Here is a 14,065-nt window from a genome sequence, read left to right on the forward strand (position 1 = left end):
GGGGTGCTGGTTGATGGTAGGCTGAACATGAGCCTGCAGTGTGCCCAGGCAGCCAGGAGGGCCAATGGCTTCCTGGCCTGCATTAAGAACAGTGTGGCCAGCAGGAGCAGGGAGGTCATTCTGCCCCTGTACACTGCACTGGTTAGGCCACACCTCGAGTCCTGTGTCCAGTTCTGGGCCCCTCAGTTTAGGAAGGAGGTTGACTTGCTGGAACGAGTCCAGAGAAGGGCAATGAAGTTGGTGAGGGGCTTGGAGCACAGCCCTGTGAGGAGAGGCTGAGGGAGCTGGGGCTGCTTAGTCTGGAGAAGAGGAGACTCAGGGGTGACCTTATTGCTCTCTACAGCTACCTGAAGGGAGGTTGCAGACAGGCAGAGGTTGGTCTCTTCTCCCAGGCAGCCAGTACCAGAACAAGAGGACACAGTCTCAGGCTGTGCCAGGGGAGGTTCAGGCTGGAGGTCAGGAGGAAGTTTTACACAGAGAGAGTGATTGCCCATTGGAATGGGCTGCCTGGGGAGGTGGTGGAGTCACCATCACTGGAGGTGTTCAGGAGGAGACTTGACAGGGTGCTTGGTGCCATGGGTTAGTTGATTAGGTGGTGTTGGATGATAGGTTGGACGCAATGATCTTGAAGGTCTCTTCCAACCTGGTTTATTCTATTCTATTCTAAAACAAAACCACCACAAGATCACACCATGTGTGTTGAGGCAGCTCTGAGCGTGCATGAAGCCACGAGTCCAGCAGCAAGTGTGTAAAATGAGATGAGCAGGGTGCTACTTCTAGGCTGTACCTTTAAAACTTTCCACAGATCTTGAACAGAAGGTGGTAGAACGTAAATAAATCACTGCTGGGTGTGAAAAGGAAATCAGTGACAGCCCTAAAGAATCCTGTTGGAGAGATCTCTACCATAAGAATTGCTTGGGTAAACAATCTTTCTCTCTTTTGGCTTCTTCGCTCTGGGAGATACCAACTTTGTGCTGGCTTCTGCTCGACCTTGGCTGCGTTGTTTTGGCTCTTTCACTTGTCCCTTTGTGGCCAGGAGCTTTGGGTGCACCCCCAGGTGGGGATGGGACGTTCTTGGGTCTGGTTTGGGGTTTGTCACTGGCTTTCTGTACACACTCACTGGTTTCCTATTTAAACTTTCCATCACTTTTGCAATCTGTTTGAGTCCTTATTTCTGCCTGTGGTGGGGAGGGGGTCTGCCCCAACCCATTACAGGAGGGTGGGGAGGGAGGACAGGGATTGAAGAAGCTATTGGCTCCCCTGTTTTTTGGCCAGGTGATGTTCCTGGTGCTGCTTATAAACACCTGTAAATATTGTGTATTTTTGTACATATTCATTGCAGATTATAGTTTTGCTTGGAAACACAGCTTGGTTTGCTTCCAGCTGGGCTGGAATTTGATGCTGGGGGGAGGGAATTTTTTAACCCACCCCCCCCCCGCCCCAAGCAGACCGCCGAGCCTCGGCTCCGGCATCCCCTAAAGCAAACCCCGGCCTCAAGCACAGAGCCCTGCCGCGACAGGACACCGCAGGAGACTCACCTGGTAGCTGGGAGTCACCGAGTACTGGATGCCCGTGGCAGACTGCATGGTCTCTGACACCGCCTCATAGACCGGCGGGGCCGGGGCGAGCACGCGGTGCTGGTGCTGGAAGGCTTCGGTGCCGGCGGGGATGCGCCTCTGCTGCGTGGCGTACACCGGTGCCTCCTGCTCGTCCAGCCGCCGCTTCATTCTGCGCTCATGCTCGGCCGGCACCGCAGCACCTGTGCACACAGGCACACAGCTTAACACACACATGCACACACACCCACACCCACACACACCCCCCGCCCCAGCACAGCCGCCGCGGGATCGGCAGCGCTGCGAGGCGCCCCAAGCACCAGCCAGCTCCAATCCGCCTGCCCTGGGCAGGGACACCTCACACCACAGCAGGTTGCTCGCAGCCACATCCAGCCTGGCCTTCAAAGCCTCCAGGGATGAGGCTTCCACCACCTCCCTGAGCCACCTGTGCCAGTCTCTCACCGCCCTCATGGGGAAGAACTTCTTAACATCCAATCTGAATCAACCCCCTCCTCTAGCTTGAATCTATTCCCCCTGTCCCTACCTAACACCCTTGAAAGTCCCTGCCCAGCTTTCTTGTAGCCCCCTTCAGATACTGGAAGGCCACAAGAAGGTCTCCTTGGAGCCTTCTCTTCTCCAGACTGAACAGACCCAACTCTCTCAGCCTGTCCTCATAGAACAGGAGCTCCCAGCCTTCTGCTCATCCTCATGGCCCTTCTCTGGACATGCTCCAGCACACCTAGATCTTTCATGTAATAGGAGCTCCAGAACTGGACACAGTACTCCAGGTGGGGTCTCACCAGAGCAGTACAGAGGGGGAGAATCACCTCCCTTGACCTGCTGGCCACACTTCTCTTGATGCAACCCAAGATATGATTTGCTTTCTTGGCTGCCTTTCCCCAAAGCCCATTTCCAGTGTCTCACCACCCTTATGGTGAAAGATTTCTTCCTAACATCTAATCTAACTCTCCCCAGATCCATTCCTCCCAGTCCTAGCACTACCTGACACCCTAAAAAGTCCCTCCCCAGCTTTCTTGTAGGCCCTCCTCGGATATTGGAAGGCCCCAATAACGTCTCCTTGATCCCTGCCAGCGCTGTTGCTTTGCCAGCAGCAGGCAGGGCAGGTTGCTCTCTATTCATACAGGTTATTGATAGCTCCAGATAGCCAAGTGGAACCAAGGGCCAGCTTGCTGCAGGAAATAGGAAGTTGTGTCTTGGATACCACATGCCACATGGTCACAGCCCTCCCAGCATCCTGGCCCAGCTCACCAGCACAAGCCAACAAGTGCAAATGGGTTGGAAAGGAACCCTCATTAACCCTACTCTACAAGCTCACCCCTAAACCATATCCCCACACAGCACATCCAAATGACCTTTAAACACATCCAAGGTTGGTGACTCAACCACCCCCCTGGGCAGCCTCTTCCAAAATCTGACCACTCTTGCTGTGAAAAACTTTTTCCTAATGTCCAGCCTAAACCCACCCTGTGAGCCTGCCAGGGATGCCAGCAGGCACAGATCAGCAGCTCCCTCACTCGCTTTCCAGTGCTTGCTCCAACATGCAGACACAATCCTGACCTACTCCAAGTTGTCTTTATGCAACTTCATTCCACTTCAAGTCTGACAGGTCATTTTTTGCACTGCCCCACTTCTAAAAGAACCATGAATTCTTCACTCTGACTGAAGCACCAACCCCAGCTCACTCCTGCCAAGGAAATTCCAGGGCTGTTTCCTATGCACTGGTAGCCATTGTTATCCTTGAGATGGCCTCTGCTGTTCAAACCAGTAGGTGCTCAAGAGCATATGCAGCCTAGTAAGGTGTTTGATGGACAGAGAACAGAGTGAAACCCACCCTCTTCAGCCTCTTATTCATCAGGACCTCTCCAAAGCCAGTTCCTTCCAGTTCCAGAGCAGTTAAACCCATTCACTGCTAAGGTGGACAGATGGATAAACAAAGGGGAACAAAGTTCCCCCAGAGTAATGGCACAACAGCCAACCAAGGCAGTTCTCATCTACCAAGTCAGGCCAGCTCTTCACAGTCCAAATCCATCCTTAACCACAGAACCCAAAGATCATTCCCCAGCATCTCACTGCAGAAAGGTTCAGTGGGATCAAGGTGGGCTTGAAACCATAGGCTTTGTGCAATGGAAGTGTTCTCCACTCCCTGTCCCTCCTTACTAGTCTCTCCTTTCACTTGGGAGTGTGGTAGGACAAGAAAGGAAGATCATTTCTTTCTGGAGCTGCTCTTCAAGTCTAACCTCTCAGAATAGTCCTGTATCAGGTCTACAAAGTATCCAGCAGGTAGAAGACAGCTGGCAGAGGAAGACTCCTCAACCCAGGGAAAGAAGGAAGCTTCCTAACTGCGTTTCATTTACAAGTTACAAATCCTCAGCAGGTCTGACCTCCAGCACACCCTCTGAAAGCAGAGGAGCACACTCCAGGAGCTCATTTTGCTAATGTGCCTGCTCTGGTTGTCTTTTCATTCAGCTGCTCTCTGCTGACAAATAAAGAGCTAGGCAGGTTAGCAAAGAGCTGCTCCCCTCAAGCACAGCCCATGTTTAGCTTTGTAAAGCTGCAGCCTGATGCTTGTAGGGCTGGGACTAAAGCGAGCAGCAGTGCTGGCAGATCTGGCCCAGCACCACCATCCCCACACACAGCCAGCCAGGACTTTGCATGACAATGGCTGACTACAGGAGTAAAGTCTGGGCAAAGCTTTGGTGGCATCTATTTATAACCCACTCACCGACTTGGACACCCATCTGCTCCAAACACTGCTATCCCAACCGGTCCTTCCACTTCCTTGTGATCTCCCAGGCTGGCTGGCCCCTCACCCTCGGTACAACAGCTCTCCTTCCCTCCAGGAGCAGCTGAGAGCTGCTAGTACACGTGATATCCACCAAGCAGGAAGGTTCCCCAGCTCTGCTTTTGCCATTCAGAGGTGCAACAGCGTGAGCAGGCTCAGCAGCCTGCCTGCAGTGAGAGGGGTGTGTGCAGATAAATGTCATGTAGACGTGGTGTGCATGTGGCTGTCAAGCGTCCCAGCCCTGTGCCTCACCTCCCAAAGCAAGGTCCCACACTTGTTGCTTTGCATGGACTAAGCAACCTTTAAAGCAGAGGCTGCTTGAGGACAGAAGATGGCTGGAAGGCTCACGTGTCCTTACAAGGATTAAAACACCACCTTAGGCTGACTGAAAAGCCTTTCCCCGTGGAGCCACCCAAGGTCTCAGCCGTGCTGTGGGAATCAAGGGAACACCAAGGATACACTCCCAAGCTAGCAGCAGGAACATCGATTTTTGAAGCTCCTGATTCTTGCAAACCAAGGAAGAAGCCACCTTCCAGACACCTGGTTTGCTGTGTGATCAACACTGAAGCTTCCACTCAGTGAAGATTAAAGCTCCTGCAGGTGGTTTCTCCCTCTGAATTCCTTTCACCTTCACTTGGACTCTGCTTTTATTCAAAGGCTGTACTTGCTTCAACTTTAAAATGTCCTGGTTTAGTCAAGATAAAGATAGACAGTCAATAACCAACAGCATTAGTCAGTCTTCCCCTTGTTGAACTCCTACTCAGGGTCTGCATCAATTGTGCACAAGTGGCTCCCAGCAGACCACCACTTAGCAAAGATTAAGTCACAGGCTTTTCTAATCCTAGCAGAGGTGATCTTGATACTCTGCTGCCCCTAAACGAAGAGTAAGTGATGCTAAGTCTGAGCATCCCCCCACCAAAACTCCACAGAGAGGGCAAAAGGGCCGAGCACCGAACGCCAGGGCAGAAACTGCTCTGCATCTTGAAGAAAACACGGCTCTGAATGACCCCAAAGAGCATTCCAGAGACTTGAGAGCTCTGATTTTGCTGATGGCAAAGCCCTGCTGAGGTGGAAAGGTCTTCTGAGGACAAATCTACAATCAGTAGTGTTAAAGGCTTTTAGCAGCTACTTGCCCTCCACTGCAGCAACATCAGGAACAGCACCACACTTAAGTTCCAGTCGTCCCCTCAGGAAGGTGGCACACACCTCTGGCAACCCCTTCCAGACTTTGATCTGGAAAGCCCCATCGTCTGTAATCTTCATTTGGGGAGTGAAAAGCCCCCAAAACACAGCAAGGGTGGCACAAAACTGAAAGCCAGTCACAACTTCCAGGTGCTTTCCTTCGTTAAAAGCATTAACCCGTGGCACAACACAGAGCTCAGCAAACCCTGCTCTGTGCAATCCAGGGAGCATCACCTTCCCCTTCTCCAGCATTATTCCTACCCAAACTATCTTTCAGCTTCAGTTACACTACATTCTGCCCTACAGGAGCATGAAAAACTGCCTTGGTTTCTTCTTGTCTGAGGTTTTTAAGTGTTCCCCTTCTCAGAGGTAGGACACTGGGCAGGGACACAGCTCTGACTTTCCCACCCATGCCCCCTCCCAGCTCACCAGCTCTGTCCAGTGCCACAGGCAAGGGTGCATCAGGCAGACATGCCATAAACACACAGAGGGTCCTTGGCTGGTAAAGCAAGAGAACAATGTGTGAAAGGTACACTGCATCTCAGGAACACCACCAGAATCATGCAATCCTACCTCACTAACTTCAGCTCAAGATTTCTCCATCCATCTGCCTCACACTTCAAGCCACCTCCCACAGCCTGCTTCCTCCTCCTCCTCAGGAGCAAGGGAGTCAAGGGAGCCCTGGTACTCTCCTCTTGTCTCACAAAACTGCCTCTCCAGGGGCAGCTCTGCTCTTCAGCTTCTTACCACACAAGATCTCCAAAATCTGCATTGCTAGAAACTTATATTGAGTCTTTGTCTCAGGTTTTCCAAACAGATAAGCAGGGTCAGCGCTTTAATAGGTTTTAAAACCAAAAGGGCAAATGGAGAAGATTGAGAAAGCAAATCAGGAAGGTCTGCTGCCTTGGCACCTGCTGGAACCACACCATGCCCTGTTGGTAAACCCTGGCTTCATGGACAAGTTGTGGAAGTGCCACTAGAAAGGATTTTGGTCCTTACAGAGCAAGAACCCTCCTGAGAAAGGACAGAGAAATCACAGAGCTGCAGGGGATATGCTTAATGCATGTGGGACCTTTTAAAAAGGTTTCCTTTAGAGGGAGAGAGGACTCAAGCCTCAGGAGCAACAAGGGTAAACCTCAGCTACAGCTCCTGACCCTGGAGAGGCTGCTCCAAGCCCGGAGCCACTGCTGATGTCCCGTGGGACAACCCCCACCCCCCACACGCCAGGACTTTGATTTGGGCAGTGCTGTTGTCTGCACACCAACCCAGCCACACAGCTTCCAGAACATGACCCAGCTTGTTCAGCAATTGCTGATGTATTTTTTTGCCTGGTGCCACACAGCCTGGATGCCTTGCCTGGGAGTAAGCCCCTGGACTTGCTACAGAGGTGCGCCGTGCAGAGAGGCACATCCATGACCAAAATGAGAAGAGACACATCCCAAAGGAAAAGGGGCTGGAAAAGCATTAGGGAAAGCTTTAGGAACAGTTAGGAGAGTTTTCTGCAAAGTGGCATGGTGACAGCCTGAGGATTAGGTGCCAGCACCCACCACGTGGCTTGACAGGGCACGAAGGAAGCCTGCTTGTCGCCATCCAGACAGCTAAGTTGGTAGGGCACTGATCTGTTCGTTGCCAAAGCAGCCAAGAGCCAGGGTGCTTAACCCCACCCCAAAGAAATGATCCAAGGTGGGCTTTCCACTCAGAGGCCAGCAGCTTTTTGTGCAGTCTCCTGAGTCCAATCCCTCTCTTGGAGACAATCAGCACAACACTTTTAGGGTGGGTTTTTTTTTGGTGAAGGAGAGAAGAGCCCACAGGAGCTGGGAAAAAAAGCAGCCTGTCCCCAAAGGCTCACCCCTGCCTACCAGGCCGAAACAACAGCTATTAAGAGGACTCTCTTTTCTGGTCCAGCTGTAACAGCCACAAAAGCCTCCCAACACCGGAGAAGAGCAGAGCAGCAATCTGGACACAAACTGATTCATAAATCCTGGAAACGTAAAGAATCCGCCTGCCAATTCCATAGTGGTGCTCCAAGCCCCACACATGCCAGGAGGCTGCGTGGAGGGGATGGGGAGGAGGGGAGGGGGAAGAGGATCCTCCTTTCCCAAACTGCTTGCAAAAAAACCCAAATCACCCAGAGTTTCCCCAGTCCTCTGCCGTTTCCCTGGGGGAACGACCACTTTGAAGCTTTCCATGCAACTTCACACCGAGCCCAGAAGCAGTGGGTGGGAGGAAGGAGCTACTTTGGGGTGAGAAAGGGCTGCTTCCTTTTGCAAAGAGCACAAAAAAAACCCTCCCAACTTCAACCCAGGCAGGGAAGAAAAGAGCCGAAAAAGTGGGTTCCTGCTCTTGGAGAGCCAGCCCAGTCTAACGCTAGGCTGGCTGAGCTGCTTTTATGTGCTGAAGGAATTTCACAGGTGCTTTAAAATCACTGTGTGAGCACAAGGAGCCATTTTATCAGCTCGTACCAACAGCGAAGTGCTTCAGGCCAACGATTAACTTCGCATTTCAGCAATTTAGAAAGTTAGAACCAGAAGACCGAAGAACAGAGCTGCACTGCAACAGGCTGAGCGTTTGCTACTTGTTCACTGACCCCACACCTTTCAGCACAACCGAGGAACACGAAAGCAACAAGTCAGACAAAAAACCAAGGTGCCAGGTCATCCTTAAGCCAGGCTTGAGCAGACGAACCTGGTGCTGATTCCTCGGGAGAATTAACAACCCGTGTGCAGCCCCCCAAAAGCCTTTGATCCTCTAAATTACCTCTAGAAGAAATTATTTTATACTTTTACCATTTTAGTGGTCCAAATAAATGCATGCCTCTTGGGATGTCCTCTTTCAGTGCTATTTTGCACAAATAATGGCTATTAAAATTCATTCTAAGGCAAAAAAAACAAAGGGCAGTAATTCGGTTAAGCAAACACCAAGTGCTTTAATCAGAACCCCACAGCCAGGCTCCTGCAAACCCAGAGGGAAAAAAAATATAACAGAAGTAGTTTTTGTGGGCAAATTCCATTTTGGAGGAAGAAAAAGCCAGGGCTGAAACAGCAAGTTGAAGGCACAACGCCGCGCCGAAGGGATCCCTACAAAAGGATGCGGGCCGGAGGCTACACACGCTTCAGAAATTCCTGCGTGCAGGAGGAGCTCTCGGGTTTCCATAGATCCATACACCGCTCCAACAGGTCCCTACGGATGGCTGCGGGAGCGAGCTAGAAGCGCTCTCCCAAGGAACCCTCGGAGGGAGCTGCCCTGGATCCCGGCCGGCGGGCGAGGCGGCGGAGCAGATCCCAGCGGCCGCTACGGCGCGGCGAAACGCTTTTAACGGCAACTTCACCGGAAAGTTGGGGCGGGCAGCGGGGCCGGGGAGGGCCCTGCACCCCCTCCCCACCCCCACCCACCCTGTGGCCAGGCAGCGTGGGGAGGAGGAGCTCCGGTAGGAAGCCCCAGCGGAGGACGCAGCGCGCACTGCGGCCGGTACCGGGGGCGTGCAATGCGGGAGAGAGCGAGCACTGGCGGGGGGCGGTCCCGCCGCAGCCCGGGAGCGGCACCGGGCGGAGGGCGGGAGGAGGAGCGGAGAGGCGGAGGGAGGGAAGGCGGGAGGGAAGGCGGGAGGCGCCCGCCCCGCAGCGCGCCCAGCGGCCGCCACACGCTCCGCCCGCTGCTCCCGCCATGCCGGGGCCGGGACACCCCCCGGCGGGGCGGGGCGGGAGGACGCACAACCGCCTGTGCGGGCCAGGACTCCCCGGGGAACGACCCCCGCCTCTCCCCTCTAATCTCTCCGCCGTCCCCGTTCTCTTCCCGCCCCCATCCCCCCCAGCCAGAACGCGCGGCACCGGCGCCAGGCCCCGCCCCCTACGGATCGCTGGAGGGGGCCGGTACCGGGCCTGGCGACCCCCTCTCCGCCACCCCCTACCTCCACGTCTGTCGTCCCTTACCTCGAAGTGGGCCCTAGCAGCGGCCGAGTCTCTCTCGGGGTCGGAGAGCGGCGGGGCCGCGGCGGGCCCCTCCCGGGCGGGCGACGAGCTGTCCCCGGTGAGGTCTGTGTGTATGTGTGTGTGAGGGGGGGGCTCCCCGCGCCCCTCCTCCCGGAGAGGGGGGGCGGGCGGGGGCGGCGCCGGTGCCGCGGGATGGGGAAGGGGTTGGGGAGGGGAAGGCTCGGCGGGGGAGGGGGGTAAAATGGAGTAACCGTCTCTCGGCCGCCGCGGCGGAGCGCTGCCCGCTTCTCTGTTCCCCGGGAAATCCCGCCCCTCCCCGCGCAGGGGGGGAGCCCCAAACGCTCACTGGGCGCGCCGCACGCCTATCAACGACAAAGCAAATCAGCGCATTGGTTCCGCCCACTTCCCCCTCCCTTATTGGCCACGGCCCCAGGAAGGGGATGTGGAGAGGAAGGGAGGAGGTAGAAGGCGGGGGGGGGGGGGGGGGGGTTGCGAGCAAGCGACCGCCGAAGAAAAATGTCCGTATAAGCAGCGCGCCCCGCCCCTTTCCCGCCTTCTCCGTTATCCTATTGGCTGCGCACCAAAACCACCAACCAACCAGTGGGTGGCTTCAGGCTCCACCGTCACGCAGCAGGGGGGAGAGCCCCGCCCAGGCGGCAGGGGGATTAACCCCGCCCCCTCCAGCAGTAAGGCCACGCCCCCTCTCTGGGGAGCCCTTTTGTGGAATGTTTACATCGGGGGCGCGCCCGTCTGCGCGCTCATGGCGACGCTGGTGCCCCCCTGGCCGCACTCTTTCCTCCGGACTCAGCCGACTACTCCCCTCCGCGGGGTATGGGGGGGGAGTTGGCGACGGGGCCCGAGAGTGTGGGTATGGGGGTCGACGCTGCCTTTTGTCCCCAATCGCTTTACTTCCGGGATGGCAACGGGTCGGTTACACGTGTGGGGGGGGGGGGACACACACGCGCACGCACGCAGAGGGCAAGGGGGGGGCAGATGGGGGGAAAGGCAGAGATGCGGTGGCTGCGTCGAGCCCGCCCCTCTTCGCTATTGGCTGGGGATGAGAGTAGCCACGCCCCCGCAGCGCGCGGGCCGCTCTACTTCCGCCCCCCCCCCCCGCCCCCTCTCCTAACCCCGTCTCCTTCTCCCCCCCCCCCCACGCACCTTCCCGCCCCTTGCGCCGCCGCCGTCGCGCGCTTCCCGCCGCGCTTCTTTCCCGCCCGGAGCGCGCGGGTCACTGCTTCCCTCAAGCCAAGGGTCTCCCTCCACATACGCACAGACGGGGAGGAAAACGCACACCCCGCTGTGTTGTGAGGGGGAAAAATAAGCGGGGGGGGTGGGGGGGGTGGGGGGAAAAGCAGCTGTTACATACCCTCAACGCGCAGGCGAGGAGCCCTGAATGGAGGGGAACTCCCCCCGGGGCGGATTGGTCCCCGCCGTTACCCATCGTCACGGCCGTACCCGCCCACCGGCAGGGGGGCGTGCGTGTCGTGGTGGGTTGCCGAGGGAGAGGCCTCACCGGGGAAGGCAGGAGGGGACTGACTACGCGATTCTTGCGGCAAAGGTTGGCATCGTGGGGGCGTGGGCTGTTCTCCCCGGGCCACTTGGATGGTGTGAGAAGAGGAGCTGGGGCATGGGCTGGGGGTGTGTGTGTGTGTGTGTGTGTGTTAAACGTTTATGGGAATGATGGTGGCGGTTTTACTCCCCCTGGGTTTACGAAGTTGTGGAGTGAGTCTTTGGCTTCCCCCCTGCTGCAGACAGCGGCCCTGTGCCTGCCTGAAGGCTGGCAGGAGGCCTCAAGGCTGGCAGAACCAGGCCTGGCCTCCCAGGAGCTGCTTGGCTCGTCCTACAGAGCGCGCTCGGGGGGGGGGGGGGGGGGTGAAAAATAAACACACACTTGCTGTAAACTTCTGTTAAAATACACATTGGAGCATCTTCATTCAAACTCTAAACCTCTTGTGTTTGAGGGGTTTTTTTCCTGCCCAGCTGCTTTTCCTTCACTCAGCTCCAGCAGGAGACCCCCCGGGGGCTGCCAGGAGGCAAGGACAGGGAGGCACAGCAGAGGAGGATCTTTCTCAGCCCTTTGGAGAGGAGCTGCAGTTGGCTTTAGCTGCTGCAAGGTCGTTGTCTGGGGTGTTTGAACCTGCCGTGCTGCTGGGGATCCAGCGAGGGAGCTGGTGGCAGAAAAGCAGGAGAGCTGGCGCTGGAGCCAGGCTGTGTGTACACTCCCAGGGCTCAACACGTGCCAGGCTGACTGCAAGCACTAAAGCAATCGTAATTAGCGAGGTGGTGTGCACGCAGCCGAGAAATCCAGGAAGCCAAATGAGACAGGTGGGCACAGGAATGGCACTGACACTTCAGGGATTCCCTGCAGTAGGTTTAAATCCTCTTTCCAGCCTCAAGCAGCCCTTTGGCTTTCGTTCTTGGGCTTGTTTTGGCCCAGGATGTCTCTGCTGTGAATTTTGCCCTTGGTGATTGATCCCCATCCCTGGGGGAGCTCCGGAGAAGGGAAGATGCTGCAGGCAGGGCAAGGCAAACGTGCTGCCTGCACTGAGTGGCTCCTTTAGTATCATAGTATCAGTCAAGGTTGGAAGGGACCACAAGGATCATCCAGTTCCAACCCCCCTGCCATGGGCAGGGACACCCCACACTAGATCAGCCTGGCCAGAGCCTCAGCCAGCCTGGGCTTAAACACCCCCAGGGACAGGGCCTCGACCACCTCCCTGGACAACCCATTCCAGGGCTTCACCACTCTCATGGGGAAGAACTTCCTCCTCACCTCCAGCCTCAATCTCCCCACCTCCAGCTTCATTCCATTCCCCCTAGTCCTATCACTACCTGACATCCTGAGCAGTCCCTCCCCAGCCTTCCTGTAGGCCCCCTTCAGATCCTGGAAGGCCACAATGAGGTCACCTCAGAGCCTTCTCTTCTGCAGACTGAACAGCCCCAACTCCTTCAGTCTGTCCTCATAGGAGAGGTGCTCCAGCCCTCTGCTCATCCTTGTGGCCCTTTCTTCCACTGCTCTCCAAACAATGCAGAGTTTTACTTTTCAGTGACACCTGGCTCTGCATGAAGTGACCATTTCCATGGAAATCCCTATTCCTGCTGCCCAGGGGGACCTGCTGGCACAGGGCAGGGAATAGTGGATGGAACAAAACCTTGTGTAGGGTGAGAGGACTGAAAACACTGCTTTTTGAAACACAGCCCTGGAAACAGTCAGGGAGTGTTTGGGTTATTTTCCCATGGAAAACACTTAGAACCCTCTCCTCCACCTCCAGCACAGATGGGATCCTTATCCCTCTTTGAAGGGAGTTGCCAAGGTCTCTGTCAGCAGCGTATCCGTGCAGCTCCCATGTAGAGCTGGTTATCAGTGATCTCTTTCCACCTAAGCACAGTTTTCTCCCCTGGGGTGAGTGGAGCGGGAGGCAGCAGCCAAAGCAATCTTCTGCCCTGGCTTCTGCTGTCATTTGTCAGTTGAAGGCCACCAAACTGGTTAAAAAGCCCCAAACCTCAAGCTGAGAGGCACTGCCACCAGCACAGGCTTGAAGACAAGCTGCAAGCACACCCTTCCTGTATATGTGCCAACAAGAAAGCCTAGCTGGGGTGAAGAACGTGTGGCAGTGAGGAAGGAGTGCTCCAGGGGTTCTTTGGAGCGCCCTTGGATGCTGGAGCCACTCTTCAACAGGCACCAGGAGAGAAACTCAAGGCCAGGCTGAGCAGGAGGAGCTGCTCTGCAGGTTGAAGAGTGCAGCAGGGCAGAAAATGGTACCTAGAAGGATGGGATGCTCCAGCTGAAACAAAATCACTCCACAGGCAGGATGTGCGCAGCTCCAAGGATGCTCAGGGATGCTCCCAGCACACCTCTCACGGGGCTGGGATCCAGCCCATGCGCTGGGCCCTGGGTTGGCATGGCCAAGCCTGCCCACACCTTGAGCACAGGGGAAAAGTTCTGCCTCTGCAAGTCCCAGAGATGCAGCCTCCTCGGGTTTCTGACTCCAGCTGTGCAAACACAGGTGCTGCTCCTCCCACCCACAGCATTGCCTCTCGCCCAGAGCCTGGCTGGGGCTGGCTGCTCTGGGGCACGACTGGCTCCATCACCTTTCCCTCCTTCACCCTGCAGCCTGGGCCTGCGGCTGCCTCTCCAGGACAGGAATCCCTTGCAGCCCAAGGCGCTGGGGCTTGCTGCCAGCCCGGGAGCCGGCAGGCAGCCAGGCCACCTTCCCCCCAGCCATGCCGCCTGGTTTTGTGCCCTACATGCCCGCTCTGAGCAGGTCTGGCGGTGCCGTAGCAATGCCCTCACCCGCAAATCCAGCAGCCAAACGCCTTCTCCCAGAGCTGCCACTGCAGAAAGCTCCCCAATGCAAAAAAACCCACGGGACACACCCCCAAACACCAAGGATCATGCAAAGAAGAGGCTCTGAAGAGCCCATTGTGTGAAGCAGGACAGGAGATTGATGATGCTCTAGGGCTCAGTGAGGCCCTGGGAAAAGAGACAGGAGCTCAGAGTGGGGTGACTTGCCCCGTTAATCTCACTGCCTTCCCTGCTGCCATTATCCTGCTGGCCCTGGAAAGCTGCCCGCAGCCTGGTTATCTCTGGT

The 14,065-nt window shown here is 56.1% G+C and overlaps 1 protein-coding gene across 2 annotated transcripts in view; it reads right to left on the reverse strand.

Moving 5' to 3' along the window:
• The window catches only part of SIN3A (SIN3 transcription regulator family member A), a 60,161-nt gene extending 49,310 nt beyond the window's left edge, over positions 1-10,851 (reverse strand). Inside the window, exons 1-2 of one of the 2 annotated variants that reach the window (XM_068144249.1) lie at positions 10,840-10,851; positions 1,539-1,759 (exon numbers count right to left, since the gene is read on the reverse strand). In XM_068144249.1, the coding sequence (XP_068000350.1) occupies positions 1,539-1,727 (189 nt within the window). In that variant the 5' untranslated portion in view covers positions 1,728-1,759; positions 10,840-10,851. Of the gene's footprint in view, positions 1-1,538; positions 1,760-9,470; positions 9,860-10,839 lie in introns of those variants that run through there. The other variant, XM_068144248.1, reaches the window with a different exon arrangement.
• Positions 10,852-14,065: the final 3,214 nt, after the last annotated feature.

Source organism: Melanerpes formicivorus, unplaced genomic scaffold (genome assembly GCF_026170545.1).
Source record: "Melanerpes formicivorus ecotype bairdi unplaced genomic scaffold, bMelFor1.0.p_v2 SCAF_10, whole genome shotgun sequence".
Lineage (NCBI taxonomy): Eukaryota > Metazoa > Chordata > Aves > Piciformes > Picidae > Melanerpes > Melanerpes formicivorus.